The 16,179-nt window shown below is 35.4% G+C and overlaps 3 protein-coding genes across 6 annotated transcripts in view; 2 read left to right on the forward strand and 1 right to left on the reverse strand.

Moving 5' to 3' along the window:
• The window catches only part of ankrd11 (ankyrin repeat domain 11), a 213,603-nt gene extending 208,880 nt beyond the window's left edge, over positions 1–4,723 (forward strand). For all 4 annotated transcript variants that reach the window (XM_087261895.1, XM_087261897.1, XM_087261896.1 and 1 more), the window contains exon 13: positions 72–4,723. In XM_087261895.1, coding sequence (XP_087118021.1) covers positions 72–257 — 186 coding nt within the window. In that variant the 3' untranslated portion in view covers positions 258–4,723. The remainder of the gene's footprint in view (positions 1–71) is intronic.
• csnk2a2a (casein kinase 2, alpha prime polypeptide a) overlaps positions 1–16,179 on the reverse strand; it is a 471,730-nt gene that overhangs the window by 134,819 nt on the left and 320,732 nt on the right. The window lies entirely within an intron of this gene.
• slc22a31 (solute carrier family 22 member 31) overlaps positions 11,292–16,179 on the forward strand; it is a 38,775-nt gene continuing 33,887 nt past the window's right edge. The window contains exon 1 of the mRNA XM_087261954.2: positions 11,292–11,766. Coding sequence (XP_087118080.1) covers positions 11,377–11,766 — 390 coding nt within the window. The 5' untranslated portion in view covers positions 11,292–11,376. The remainder of the gene's footprint in view (positions 11,767–16,179) is intronic.

Raw genomic sequence — 16,179 nt, forward strand, 5'->3', positions numbered from 1 at the left:
ATGCACTGCTCAAAGCTGCCATGTGCAAGTATTAAAAGTAAGTCTAATTTTGTGTATCTTTATTCTGACAGACGTGTTTGCTAATGCGGCAGCAGCATGAGGCCGCTGCGCTGAATGCAGTGCAAAGGATGGAGTGGCAACTCAAGGTACAGGAGCTGGACCCTGCTGGACACAAATCTCTATGTGTGAACGAGGTTCCCTCCTTCTACGTGCCAATGGTCGATGTCAACGATGACTTTGTACTGTTGCCTGCGTGACACCAAGACACATTCAGACTCAGAGAGTTCGGTCTAATATAATCATCTATCAAAGAGACATCAAACAAAGTTAGGTAAGGGCTAGCCAGTTTGAGGAGATTTCTTTGAGGAGAGAAAATATATATTATATAGAAAAAAGGTAAATGACATAAAACTCATCCTTTTTTGCCCGGGGAGGAGCCGTCTTTTTAACGGGAGGAAAAACACAACTTGCACTTTTATCCTCAAGTTTTTATCGTTTTGTTTTGGATTGAAAAAAAGCAAGTCCGCTTTAAACCCTGTCCCTCCTGTCTTGGGTTATTTGGGTGAACATACGGGACTGAATTTTTCTCTGTCCCAGCCCATGCTAAGTTACAACAAACAAGGAGCTTGAGACAGGTTGGTCCACCTATGTGCTCCAGAACAAGTGGACAGACACGGCACAGTGGTGGACACAGAACTCCGAACATGGCTAACACCTCAGTGTGCAGGCACAACAGAGACACGAAAGAGTGCGACAGGAGTGCGAGCGCACCTTCTCCTTGTTTGAACCCGAGTCCACAACGGCTACAGCAGTGGAGAGATTGGCTTTCCTGCTGTACGGCACCCCGTGCAGCCCCACATTCAGGGCAGGAAGCTGCATGCAGGGGCGAGCAGCAGCTCGGTGCCAGAGCCCAGAGTAGAGACTGCGTTCAGTTAGAGGGCATGAGATCTAGAGTGCCCTCACCAGGCGACAGCAGTGCATTTGGACCCAGATGCACAGTTGGATGGTCCCTAAACCAGGCCTGACATGCCCGGTTTCATAAGGAAAAGAGACTAATAATGTACGAGCAAATGTTGCTGTCACAAATCACGAGACGAGGACTTACAAGAGTATAGTTTATTCTTTTTTTAATGTTTGTTTTTGGTTTATGTCTTTCTTTACTCGGGCATTTCATTGTTTCCTTTCTGAGGAAGTGACTTGAAACACTACAGAGCCAACATTAGTTTAATGGAAAAAATACAAAACTGAAAAAAAAAAAGAAGTATTGGGTAAATGATGTACAGTTTTATAATCATTAACCAATGTATTCTCGCTGCCTTCTAGATAATTTATTTTGCCACACATTACTGCACAGTTGTAAATAACTTATGTACTGTAACATCACTCAGTTAAGTGTAAAAAAAAATAAATGAATAAAAGTTATCATTGTATGTACAGTTCACTTTCGGGCAGCACTTCCCCCTTCCCACCCCCTCAATCACGCATACCACACGCATCCCACGGGCCAAAAGGTGTACACTTTGTCAGTATTTTCAAGACTTCAACTTCCAACGGTCCTCGCGGTTTCTGTCCAAGGCTAGTCAAAGTAAATCGAGATCATCACCAACATTTAGGAAGCACCGTTCCTCTCCTGATTGCTCTGTCAGGGCCACGATCATAGTTTTCAGATGTAGCAGAGTGATTATGGATTTATTTAAAGAATAGTAGAGGTATATTATTCATCGTTTATTACACAAGTATATATCTTTAAAAAGTATAAACCAAGAAAATGCCTTTATACAGTTTAACGTCTCTGATTTCTTCTAAAGCTGCACAAGTCATAGGACGTGATTTGGGTCTGTCCGAATATACAACCACCCCACGTAAGATGTAGTACATATTTGCGTTTATTACACATTGTATGATTATAATCATGGGAGTTTTTATCTTTTCCTTTTTACCGTCTTGTTACGTTCGTTTAGGCATGAAAGTCACACACTCTTTTCTGCGCTGTTCGGGAAATCAGAATTAAACGCCATCTCCTATCGTTCTTATTTCAACATCTGCATGTAGATTGACCTTTCTTAAACCCTAAAGCAGTCTGATTTTTATTGGCTCACACTTGATATATCGACACCCATCGTTATTATTGATTCAGAACAAAACACACACCCTCCATACTTGGATTTGCTATTTATAAACATGGGCTCTCTGACTGTTTTTCCATTGTTGATATCTTTGTGAATTTCCCCTCTTGATATTTTCATTTGTTTTTATCATGTCATCTATTTTCTAATCATCTTTAAAGTACATCGAGAGGCTTACATGCATCTGTCAGTATCTAGGGGACGAGTGCAAGTGAGTTTCTTTCTAATCGTTTGGTTTCATTTGGGGTTGGGGGGCTTGAAATGTGTTTACCCATTCTCATTACCTGCCTGTACTTCAGCGTGAGGTTGTGTGATGTTTGCTTAACCCTCAGACTAGTGTTTTTATTTTTTTCATTATTCTTTTCCTTCATGTGCGAGTCTGAAAATCCCACATGACGCAGTTCTGTATGTGTGCATTGAGTCTGGGTGCAACAGGTGTCACTAGTTCTGCAGGTATTTGTTCGGGATGACTCTTGTCCTGGTGTTTTGTGAGTACCGTGCAGTGCGAAACAAACCGATTTTAGCGAATGCGTAATACGAATAGCTTTCCGCTCCATTTCCGATCACTTTTATTTCTATTGTGTGGTTTCCAAAACAAACATGATCTCCGATAAGTGCTATTGGCGGTGTTTATATTCCCCCGACGAAACCAAAATTGCGACTTTTTAATGGAGTAGCCCCTGCATACCTACCGTTTACAAGATGATAGGCGAGCTTCCACTTCCCACGACCGGTTGACTTTCAAAAGGCTATTGGTGTTTTTATTCCCCCGACGAAGCCAAAATTACGACTTTAATGGAGTAGCCCCTGCATACCTGCCGTTTACAAGATGATAGGTGAGTTTAGGCTTCTCACGACCGATTCACTTTTAAAAGCCTGGGATTTTTGTTTCCCCGACAAAATCAAAATTGAGACTATTTAATGGAGTAGCCCCTGTATACGTACCGTTTACAAGATGATAGATGAGTTTTCGCTTCTCATGACTGATTTACTATCAAAAGGCTATTGATGGTGTTTTTATTCCCCCGACAAAGCCAAAATTGCAACTTTTTAATGGAGTAGCCTCTGCATGCGTACCGTTTACAAGGTGATAGGTGATTTTCGGCTTCTCACAACTGCTTCACTTTCAAAAGCTTGGTATTTTTGTTCCCCTGACGTAATCAAAATTGAGACTATTTATTGGAGTAGCCCCTGTATACGTAACATTTACAAGATGATAGATGAATTTCCGCTTCCGGCGACCGATTTACTTTCAAAAGGCTATTGATGGTGTTTTCATTCCTTGACGAAGCTAAAATTACGACTTTTTAATGGAGTAGCCCCTGTATATGTACCTTTTACAAGATGATAGGTGAGTTTCGGCTTCTCACGACCAATCCACTTTTTTTAAAAGGCTATTGATGGTATTTTTTCCCCAATAAACCAAACTTGCAACTTTTTAATGGAATAGCCCCTGTATATATACCTTTTACAAGAAGATAGGTGAGTTTTGGGTTTCTCGCAACCGATAAACTTTTAAAAGGCTATTAATGGTGTTTTTATTCCCTTGACGAAACCAAAATTGTGACTTCTTTATGGAATAGCCCCGGTATACATACCGTTTACAAGATGGTAGGTGAGTTTTGGGTTTCTCACAACGATTCACTTTTAAAAGGCTATTAATGGTGTTTTTATTCCCTTGACCAAACCAAAATTGTGGCTACTTTATGGAATAGCCCCTATATACATACCGTTTACAGGATAATAGGCGAGTTTCCAATTCCCACGACCGATTCACTTTTAAAAGGCTTGAAATTGTGAAGTATATTCGATTTTCATTTGGACTGTTCAGTGTTCATCATAAGCCATAACTTCCGTTAGACTCGCTGCATTGGGAATAACTGACCATGAGATTGGACATAAAAGAAATCTTAACGCTTTTCTGTCGACTCACTGACCTCCGTCTGCAACACATTACCTCTATTGATCACACAGATTATTCCATTTACTGATGATATGCTAGATGGAGCCGCAATTTCAAGCCTTGATTTCAAACATTACTTTCCGTGAATTCATGTCTTCATCAATAGTGAGGCATAACCTATTTATTATCTTTCCGACACCTGTGGTATGTTTGAGTTGAAGGTCTCCGCTGTGTAAATTTTCCTCTTGTAATGCGTAAAACGAGACGTTGTACATAGCTGTAAATAATATTCCAGGACGTTTTGCACCCTCCTCTTTGTACTAGTCTAAACTTGCGTAGAATGTGAGGTTCTAACAGCAACGAGACATGTGGCGCTCGCTGCCGGTGATGTAACAATGTATCTTTTTTTATTTGTACAATGTAGTTCAATTGTGTACATATTGTTGGAGCAGCTACGGGGAGGGAGGGGTTTATGATGCTATCGTCAGTGCTGTTAAAGATCCAGTACTTTCACCTTTAGCTGTGTTGATATCCTGCAATTCAAAAAGCAAGAAACTGAAAAAAAAGAAAGAAAAAAAAAACGTACCGAAAGGAGAAATTCAGAATTGTTATTTTCTACACTTGCATGTACAGAGAGCGCGAGAACTGCTGTTGTTCCTCAGAGATTATGTTCGTAAATAAATTTTTGAAATGACTTTGCTTCTGTGCTTTGTTTTTGTGAGCTGCAGTATGACTTCTGCCACAAGAGGGAGCTGTCACTAAGACTTAGACGCCATTCTCGTAGTATGTCAATGCTTAATGTTATATCAGATCATTTGAGTACTGGGTACAAACATCCTACACATGGTGTGTTATATTAATATTTAATTTAATCTATATTATACAAAGTAAAGCTTTAACCCACAAATATAATCTCTCTCAAATTCAAATGAGTTTTATTGGCATGATTGCACAGTATTGCCAAAGCAATTCTACAATACATCAAACAAGAATATATCAGTAAAATAATTAAGAGGTACATATTATACACAAGGTACATGAATATAAGTAAATACAAATTTTAATAACAAAAAAGATAAATAATGAATAAAAATAATAAACAAATACTAATAAATAAAATGTAAATATAATTGTAATAATAATAAGAAATAAAAAAAATCTAAGCATAAGAAATGCTCTTGCTTTAGGTTTGTCTATTGGAGTTTATAGCAAGCTGACACAAATTTGGCTGCTGTTGGGATCATTGTGTTATTTTCCCAAAGAAATTTCACATCTGCCTTGTTGAGTCTGAATTATAGTTGACCAAGAGCCAGAGAATTGCATTTAATCACTGTATTTATACGGAATTTACACTACCTGACAAAAGTCTATCCAGGTTTTAGAAACAACAAATAGCTTCTAGTTAATCGTTTGATATCAGAAGTGGCTTATATGAAAGTCAAAGGCCTCTAGATAATGCTCATTTTACCACAATAAAATATGATTATGCTTTGATTTTTAATTCTTTAATTAGTACAGTAAAGTCTTACTTTGGTTAGACAAAAGTCTTGTCACTGAACAGAAATAATGCACAGTATAGAATATAAAGTCACGCTGCAGTGGGAAAAGAATGAATATTGTGTATGACTCTCATGAGCTTGGAGGACTGCATCCATACATCTCTGCAATGACTCAAATCACATATTAATAAAGTCATCTGGAATGGCACAAAGTGTTCTTGCAGGACTCCCAGAGTTTATCAAAAGTCTTTGGAGTCATCTTCAAAACCTTCATCTTACCTCAGACATGCTCAATAATGTTTATGTCTCGTGACTGGGCTGGCCAATCCTGGAGCACCTTGACCTTCTTTGCTTTCAAGAACTTTGATGTGGAGGCTGAAGTATGAGGAGCAGCGCTATCCTGCTGAAGAGTTTGCCCCCTCCTGTAGTTTGTAATGTAATGGGCAGCACAAGTGTCTTGATTCCTCAGGCTGTTGATGTTGCCATACACTCTGCAGATCTCTCCCACACCCCCATACTGAATGTAACCCCAAACCATGATTTTTCCTTTACCAAACTTGACTGATTTATGTAAGGATCTTTCAATAGGTCCTCTGCAGTATTTGTGATGATTGTGATGCGGTTCAACAGATGATTCAGCAGAAAAATCCACCTTCAGCCACTTTTCCAAATAATCAACTGGAAGTCAAGTTATATGTTGCTCTTACAACTGGGATAAACGACAAGACTTTTGTCAGGTCATGTAAATAATTTACGGCAAAAAAAAAAAAAAAAATTCCAACTTAAAGATTTTGTCCTGTTAATAGTCCAAATATCTACATTTCAAAGTGAATACAGGATTATTTCACTGCCCCCACTGGCAGATAATTTCTTTAAAACAAATTTATTTTTAATTTCTGTACCTGAATACTGTTAGAGTCCCCAGAAAACTATTGAAACCATCTTCTGAAGCTATTCAAATCGCAATATATATTGCAGAAAAACAAAATATCGCAATATCAGATTTTTCCAATATCATGCGGCCCTGGTCACAGATTTTCCAATCGATAATTTTAACAATAAATGTTTGTTTTTGAACTTTTACACTAATCAGGTCTTCAAGACTATTATGAACACAGCTGTAAACACATTATGAATATTCCTAAAAACACCCCAAAAGTTTCAATAATAATGACTTAAGGTATTTTGACGTGATCTCAATATCAACATTGTATAGCTATTAATAAATACATTAAATGATTGAACATCAGCATGTCTTACATGACTTGAAGCAAAATGAAAAATCTTCAGACAGTTATACACTGAAAAAAAATGACGTCTGCAAAAACTGTTGCAAACAATTTACTTGTGTTGAACTTAAACAAATTAAATTTTATAAAATTCAACTTAATTTGTTTAAATTCAGCCCAAATAAATTTTTTACAACCACCTGACGTAAAAAAAAAATTAATTAAAAACATTTAGTAAATCCAAGGAATCATCTCTAAAAAGAATTTTTCCAGTGTACATAAAATACAGATTAATAAAACTATTAAAATAAATAAAGTCGCATATTTGAACTCTTTTTATCAATTTATTTATTATGTTCACATCAATAATTTACAGAATCAGTCCAGCATACATGTAAACATTCTTTTCTAACCACCCTCCACTCCATTCCCACTCTCACAAGACAGAACATTTATATGGACAATTGTAAGGCATTGATGTGTGAAATAAGAGGAATTAAACAAGTAAACAAACAATGATGACAATTAAAAGATTAAAGCAATTAAGAGTCACATTTTCAGTAATGTAACGTCCAAAATATTTAATAAATTTGCCCCAAATCTATTCAAACATTGATGTTTTTAAAATGAAACATTATTTTTTTCAATGGCAACATAAGACAGAAGTTCTCTAAGCCATACAATATGACTTAGTGCTTCTACAGATTTCCATTGTAAATGCAATGCATTTATTTGCTGCTGTCAGAGCCATTTTAATTCATCTTTTGATTGAGCAGAAGAACTGATTCATCCCTTAGTAAAATAATTCTTGGATCAGGTAGAAGGTTAACTTGTTAATAGTTTGTGTTATAATTTTCCAATAGGTTTAAGTTTGAAACATGTCCAAAATATACAGTTGAAGTCAGAATTATTAGCCCTCCTGTTATTCACCCCCTTTTGATTTTTATTCACCTCCTCTGTTTGTTTTTTCCCCAATATCTGTTGAATGGAGAGCACATTTCTAAACATGATAGTTTTAATTACTCGTCTCTAATAACTGATTTATTTTATCTTTGTCATGATGACAGTAAATAATATTTTACTAGATATTTTTTCAAGACACTTCTATACAGCTTAAAGTGACATTTAAAGGCTTAACTAGGTTAATTAGGTTAACTAGGCAGGTTAGGGTAATTAGGCAAGTTATTGTATAACGATGGTTTGTTCTTTAGACAGTCAAAAAAAATTAGCTTGAAGGGGCTAATAATGTTGTCCTTAAAATGGTGTTTATTTATTAAAAACTTTATAAAATTAAAAACTGCTTTTATTTTAGCTGAAATAAAACATATAAGACTCTCTCCAGAAGAACAAATATTATCATACATACTGTGAAAATTTGTTTGCTCTGTTAAACATCATTTGGGAAATATTTTAAAAAGAAAAAAAAATCAAAGGGGGGCTAATAATTCTGACTTCAACTGTATATAAAAATGTAACAACCTTGATTTTAAATCTAGAGCAACATTCTGACTATGAATCAATTATCCTGTGGAATTGTGCAGGTGTAAAATACACCCTGTGTAAAATATTAAACTGCGTAGTACACTGTCAAATCCTATTCTGATTCTTAAATGTTGCTGATTATGTCCTGTTCTACATTAGGAGAACATACTGATGTACTGTTTACTTCAAACTCCTAAATAAAAGCAGTTAAACAGGACTGAATGCTCACTAATCCTATAGCAGAACCGTTTAACAGTGGAAAGTTCTGTCACAAATTACAAACACAAATCAATTGAGTTTGACGCAACGGGCCTCAAATGGCTTTGGAGTATGTGTGAATGGTCAATCCGAGTGTTGAATAAATCACAGATATTTGTTTGAATTTACATTCAATAAATATTCAAATCCATTTCTAGCCTTGGCCTTTAGCTCGTGATAGGTGTGACTGCATTTTCAATTTTCTCCCATGACAAAAATGGATTTAATTAGTATTGTCATTGTTTACAATGCAATAAATGGTTAAACATTTTGTTGTCCTCCATGGACCTCTTGTTGTAAAAAGTGCTGTGTTGCAAGTTCACTATATGTGTTTAAATATTTTTAGTGTTAGTTTAATAAATTACAGCTCTAATAAATTAAAATGAAAATCATAAAATCATTCATTCATTTTCTTTTCAGCTTCCTTTATTAATCTGGGGTTTAACAAAGTGGAATGAACCACCAGCTGATCCAGCACATGTTATATGCAGCAGATGCCCTTCCAGCTGCAACCCATCACTAGGAAACATCCATGCACACTCATTCACACACATACAGACAATTTAGCCTATCCAATTCACCTGTACCACATGTTTTTGGACTGTGGGGGAAACCGGAGCACTCGGAGTAAACCCACACCAACACGGGGAGAACATGCAAACTCCACACAGAAACAGAAAAGAGGCTCGAACCAGCGACCTGTGAAGCAAACGTGCTACCCACTGCGCTACTGTGCAGCCCAATCATAAAATCATTCATATATAATAATTTTATAAGTGGCAACTAAAGTAAACCTCAGTCGCTTGTTTCATCTAAATATTTATAAAAACAATAATACTTGACACATGTTGTCTCTCTGACCATGTCCTCTGGTGACACATGTTGTCTCTAAAATCCATGTCCTCTGGTGTGACTCTCCAGTGTTTGCTTATTTTAAATTAGCATAGTTCTGCATAATTTTTTATTACTTGAAGGACCCTCTTTAATATGATGCCTGAAGCCCCCTGCATGTGAAACTTTTTGTTTACGCTTTTCTTTTTTACATATTTACTTTTTTGTACACAGTTGTTCAATTCTGTTTTCCTTTCGTGTGACACTCCTTTTTATTGAAAATATCTGACGAGTCATGGAGACAAAAGACATTATTCGTATTTTCAAATACAATACCTGACAGTCTTGTCACCTTTCCAAGTTTTATGAACAACAAATAATAAGTTGACCTCTAGTTGATCCTTTTTTTATCAGAAGTGTGATCAGAAGTATGATCAGGACTTGATTTTTATTTCTTTAATTAGGACAGTAAGGTTTGACTTTGCTCAGACAAAAGTCTGTCACTTATCAGTGACAACTTTTTTTTTGCTCAGACAAAATAATGTCCAGTATAGAATATAAAGTCATGGTGCAGTTGAAAATTAATTAATACTGTGTAAGACTCCCATGAGCTTGAAGGACTGCATCCATACATCTCTGCAACGACTCAAATAACTTAATAAAGTCATCTGGATTGGCAAAGAAAACGTTCTTGCAGGACTCCCAGAGTTAATCAAGATTCTTTGGATTCATCTTCAATGCCTCCTCCTTCCCTCAGACATGCTCAATAATGTTCATGTCTGGTGACTGGGCAGGCCAATCCTGGAGCACCTTGACCTTCTTTGCTCTCAGGAACTTTGATGTGGAGGCTGAAGTATGAGAAGGAGCGCTATCCTGCTGAAGAGTTTGCCCTCTCCTGTGGTTTTTAATGTTATGGGCAGCAAAAATGTCTTGATTCATCAGGCTGTTGATGTTGCTATTCACTCTGCCGATCTCTCGCACGTCCCCATACTGAATATAACCCCAAACCATGATTTTTCCTTCACCAAACTTGACTGATTTCTGTGAGAATCTTGGGTACATGCAGGTTCCAATAGGCCTTCTGCAGTATTTGTAATGATTGATGCAGTTCAACAGATGATTCATCTGAAAACTGTACCTGCTCTTTTTCAAATGATCAACCAGAAGTTTTACAACTGGGACCAACGACAAGACTTTTGTCAGGTAGTGTAAAATAAATAGTGTTATATATGAAAATAAGTGTCTGACAATAAAAATAAATGACCTTCACCCTATATTTGGTATTTTAAAGAGTTGTTTTCCTTGTTGTTATGTCCCACTATAGGAAATTGCATGTACAGTTCAATAAAAAAGTAAGAATTCATAAAGTTATTGACCCCTTTTATTTCCCCAAAATGCATAAATTTTACTATATTTTTTCTTTAAAAACTGTTCTGTTACAAACATGTTTTACTGCCTATTTGTAGCTTATAAATAGTCCTTGCTCCTGATCACACACAAATGAAAACTGATGTTAAATAGGGGTATACCGAAACTGTAATCATCTTTACTGGCAGTCTGTGGAGTTCATTCGGTTTTGAATAGATAGTGACTCACCATTTAGAATATTCTGCCGGTACACTGACTGATGTTTATTCAGCTAAAGTGTGTCGATATGACACTGAGGTTAAACTTATCAACACACTGATTCGTAAACAAGTTACCGAACCTTTTTTATTTGTTTATTTATTGATTTAGTCACTTTTTAAATCTCATGACGTACACTATGAAGTAAGTTCACATAATGATGAACATAAATCAATATGGTGCAAAACAGACATTTTCGTACTTTTGCGCAAGAGCGATAACGCAAAAGAATCAATGAGTCGGATCAACAACTTCGTTAGTTCGAATGAGCCGATTGGCTGAAATGATTCGAATCTCCCTGTTCTTTACTATCAGTCCGTGTGTGCGAACAGTTCTCATTCAGTCAGTTTTCCAGCTCCGCAGGGTGCAATGTCTGTGAGAAACAGCTGTTTCCGTCGACAAGGACTCTTAACTTGTTAGCTATGGAGTTTGAAACTAAAATTTATCCTCAGGTTGGTGGATATGGGCGATACAACAGGATCATCACTCTTTTCAGCTGGTTTCCAAACTTTGCGGTGTCGTTGAATCTTTTCACGGATGTTTTCTTTACTCTCGTTCCCGAGTCTTACCACTGCAAGCCTGACCAGGCGTTACTACCGCCGTCTGCCCTGCTCTCAAACCTTTCCAGGCAGGCGTACCTCAACCTCACCGTGCCCTGGCTTAAGGGCTCTGGATTCAGCCACTGCGAGCTCTACAAGTACCCAGTGAATGTGAGCAACTACACGGACGATGTGGAGCGGGACGTAGTGTCGTGCACTGGAGGATGGGAGTTTTCCAAACCAGCGGGACTCCAGAACAACTTGGTGACCGAGGTTAGTTCTCTGAAGTACCTCAAAACACTACCAAAGTTGTATTATTATTATTAATTAAGGATACATATTATTTCATGTATTTCTTGAATTTGCGTATTACTGATCATAAGGAGATATGCAAAAAGGAGCACTGGAGGCAGACCCTCGATGGAGTATTGCAAAAAGCCTCTAACGTTACTTTTCTCTTTAACGTTACTCTAACGTTAACAGATCAATATTTTACCGTTTTAAGTCAATCTTGCTCTTTAATGATAGCAATAATAATATTAAACAAAACATATACTTTCACATTTTTTTTAAATAGCTAAGAAACAGAAAGTCTAACTAAAAAGTAGCTTTAGATTGTTTTCCAAGCACTGTTTAGTAACCATAGTAAATTATTTATTTATTTATTTTTAATTGTTAATCGCATAATGTTTTTGTAAAAGAAGCTGTGATATTCCCCATGACTCTCTAATCATTAATCCTCGTGGGATGTGTCCCAAAACACTAGAACCAAGTGCTTTTAATGGTTAACAGTTAGTGGTTATGTTCTAAGAGTTATTCTAATGGAAACTATTAGAGCTTCATTGACTATTTCTGTTGATTATAATTATTATTTTTAATAATAGTATTTACAGGGTTTCTGTTTCTTAAGACCTTTAACAGTCTAAAGCCTTAAAGGCATAGTTCACCAAAAATGAATATGTACTATTTTCAACAAATTTGTTCGCCCTTGAGTGGTTTATCACCTTTATTTTTTTTTTTCTTCTATTGAATCCAAAAGAAGATATTTTGAAAAATGTTGGAAAGTGGTAACCATTGACATCCATCTAAACACTTTAACACAGATTGGAATGTCAAACCAAGCTACCACTTGCAGGGATGGGTATTAGGGCCAATATTATACACTATTTACTATTTACATTAATAACTTGTGTGAAAACCTACCAAATACCTTTTATCATCTGAATGCTGATGATGGATTTATTTTTGCTTTCCTTCTCTTGTTCAGGCCATACAATCTTTACAGTGTTCTTTTAATATTTTTCAGTCTCGTCTTCAGGATCCAAAATTGATTGATTAATGATTTTTACGAATTGTTCCACCCCTTTGCAGAACCAGCCAATAATTACCCCTGACCAAGGTAAACAAATAAATGTAGTGTCCAGCTATAAGTATTAAGGCATTTTACTTGATCAGGAGCTTTCCTTCAATGCACACATAGTAAATTTGGTTCGCAAGTTAAGAGTTAAGCTTGAGTTTTACTGTGAAATGCATCGTCCTTTTCTCTTGAAGCCTGTAAACATTTGTTGTCTGCAACATTTTTACCATTGCTTGACTATGGTGATGTTTTATATATGAATGCTTTAACAAATTGTCTTCAGCCTTTAAACTCTGTTTATCAGAGCGCTCTGAGGTTTGTTACCGGTTGTTGTAGACTAACTCACCATTGTGAACTGTATGCCAAAGCTGAGTGGCCTTCTCTGAATGTACCCATTTGATGACTCTGGTCTACAAGGCTCTTCTGGGTCTGTTGCCTTTATATCCATGTTCCTTTCTTTAAAGGTCTATAAGCCAGTATGCCCTACGTTCAAGTGAATCTTATCATTGACTGTTCCCCGGGTTCAAACTGAAACAGGGAGGCGAGCCTTTAGTCACGCCTCCCCCTTATCCTGGAATACGCTTCAGTCTGAACTAAAAATGTCTGAGCTCATCCCAATCATTTTGCTTTATAACCAACAACAACAGTCCAATTCTCGATGTATGTGTTTTTAACGTATTATAATGTGGTATATCAGGAGAAAGTCTTATTTGTTTATTTTGGCTCGAAGAAAAGCAATTTCTAATTTTTTAAATACCATTTTAAGGAAATTACATGAAATCCAACCTGAAGTTTCACACAGAATTTTAAGACATTTTAAGAATCGATTTGATCAAGTAGTTTTTACCAGATGTCGTATTGGGCATACGAGAATAACACATGGTTTTTTGCTCCAAGGTGAAAACCCTACTCAGTGTTTGTGCTGCAAAACTCCTCTTACTGTAAAACATATTTTACTGGACTGTCCTGCTTTTACTGATTCCAGAAGGACCTTTTATGAAATGAACTCTTTTAAGGACATTTTTGACAAAGTAACACCAGAAAAGATTTTAGAATTTTTATCATGTATTAACACAAAAAATCTTATTTAATTTATGTTTTATTTTGTTTGTTGATTTTAAATTGTATATTTATTGTTGAAAGATTCCTGCCATGAAGATAGCCTTGGTTGCTGACATGGCACTAAATAAAAAATACATTACATTACCATTTTAAGGTCAAAATTATTAGCCCCATTAAGCAAAATTATTTTCAACTGTCTACAGAATAAACCATCGTTATACAATAACTTGCCTAATTACCCTAACCTGCCTAGTTAACCTAATTAACCCAGTTAAGCTTTTAATTGTCACTTTAAGCTGTACAGAAGTGTCTTGAAAAAGATCTTATCAAATATTATTTATTGTCATCATGACAAAGATAAAAATAAATCAGTTATCAGAAATGAGTTAATAAAACTTTTATGTGTAGAAATGTGTTGAAAGAAATCTTCTCTCAGTTAAGCAGAAATTGATTGGAAGGATATACATATATCTCCAATGACTGGTAGCCAATTAAGTTTATATATATATTACCAGTCTCTAAAATTCTTTTTTTTTTTTGTGTTGAGTAACTAAAATACGTAAATCTCTCTTAGCATTTTTTTCCTCTACAAATATTTAGACAATAGATGCATCTTCTTGAAATGTACACATAGTTTTTATTATCTTTATTATATATATTTTTTATTATTTTTTAAGTATTATCCCATTTCAATTCCCATGCTTTCATTAAATGAATTTAGATTTAACAGTCTTTATACACATGTGAGCTGAAAAATAGCAAAATACCGATTAAGAACATCAATTCAGTAAAATCAGAAGATGCAGTGAAGCGGTTTACATACTCTAGTATTGGGAATTATTCATTCTTTTTTGCAAAATGATTTAAATGTGCTGTAGGAAGTTTGTTTTTTATATTTCTAATGCAACAAAAGTCATAAATTGATCCAGCAATCTTTATATATTTTACATTTATTTTCTTTATTTAAGCAGTGTTTTAGTTTAAGCGGTCTCTGGCGTTTGTGTGTGTGTTTCTCCACAGCTCTTCTATATGTAAATGACAATCACGCTGAAATCATTTAGATGACTATCATGGTCCTAAAAATAAACCTAATGCTAACGGTCTTGCATTATCCAAAAATACAGCTTGGCTCCTGTTGTTAGTAACTTGTTCAACCATATGATTAGGAGTGTTGTGATTCAGATGGTATACACGGTTGAAGTCAGATTTATTAACCCCCTCCTGTTTATTTTTTCCCCAATTTTTTTTTTTTAACTGAGAGATTTCTTCACCACATTTCTAAACATAATATTTTTAGTAACTCATTTCAAATAACTGATTAATTTGATCTTTGATAAGACTTTCTCCTAAAATAAAAATATTATCAGGCATGCTGTAAAAGTTTCCTTGCTCTCTTAAACATCATTTGGGAAATATTTAAAAAAGAAAGAAAAAAATCAAAGGGGGGCTAATAATTGTGCCTTTAACTGTATATAATAAAAAACAGCACGTAATAGCTGTATAAGTGTTATTAAGTTCTGCAACTTTGTTACATTACAGAGAGTAAAGGGAAGAGCTGTGAATAAAGTCCTTGTTGAGTTCCTGTTCCACAGGAAGTAAATCTCTGGAACTTTTCATGTGGCCCTGACTAGCAATATGCTTCCTTTCCAGTAATGGAAAAAAAACAACACTTTTTCCAGTTTTTTTTTTTTTTTTTTTTGAAAATTCCTTTTGGAAGCAAAGAAAAGGACCCAGAAAAATGTAAACTGTAGTAGCGTGGCTTCACATTAACTGTAATGTAATAGAAGCTGATTGTATAATTGGCAGCATGTACACAATCACATCATCAGTCTCCTCAGATTTTTTAAGGTTTTTTATGATGGTGAGAAAGTTGGAGTTTTTAAATATTAGAAAAAAAAGTAATTTGCATTACTGTGCTCCACCTGAAAGCTGAACATGTCAACTATTTAAAAAAAAATATATATATTTTTTTAATGTAATTTATCTGATAAATTATTTTATTATCATATATAAAATTTCACATTTATATATTATTTTATATATGAGCAATTCCATGTAAATGTCAACCCTGCCATGAAAAAAAAGTTTTTTTTACCAAAATAGAGAAACCGTTTCTACATTTTTTGCCCAGGCAAGTATTTCACTGTACTTTAAATACTTAAAAATGTCTCTGTTAATATTTTAAACTTTTATGTTTGATTTACCAAAGTCACACAAGTGGCAATTTCACATCTGTCACATCCATAATGGAAAAGTGTCATATCCCT

The sequence above is a fragment of the Danio rerio genome, chromosome 7, assembly GCF_052040795.2.
Source record: "Danio rerio strain M-AB ecotype USA chromosome 7, GRCz13ab, whole genome shotgun sequence".
NCBI lineage: Eukaryota > Metazoa > Chordata > Actinopteri > Cypriniformes > Danionidae > Danio > Danio rerio.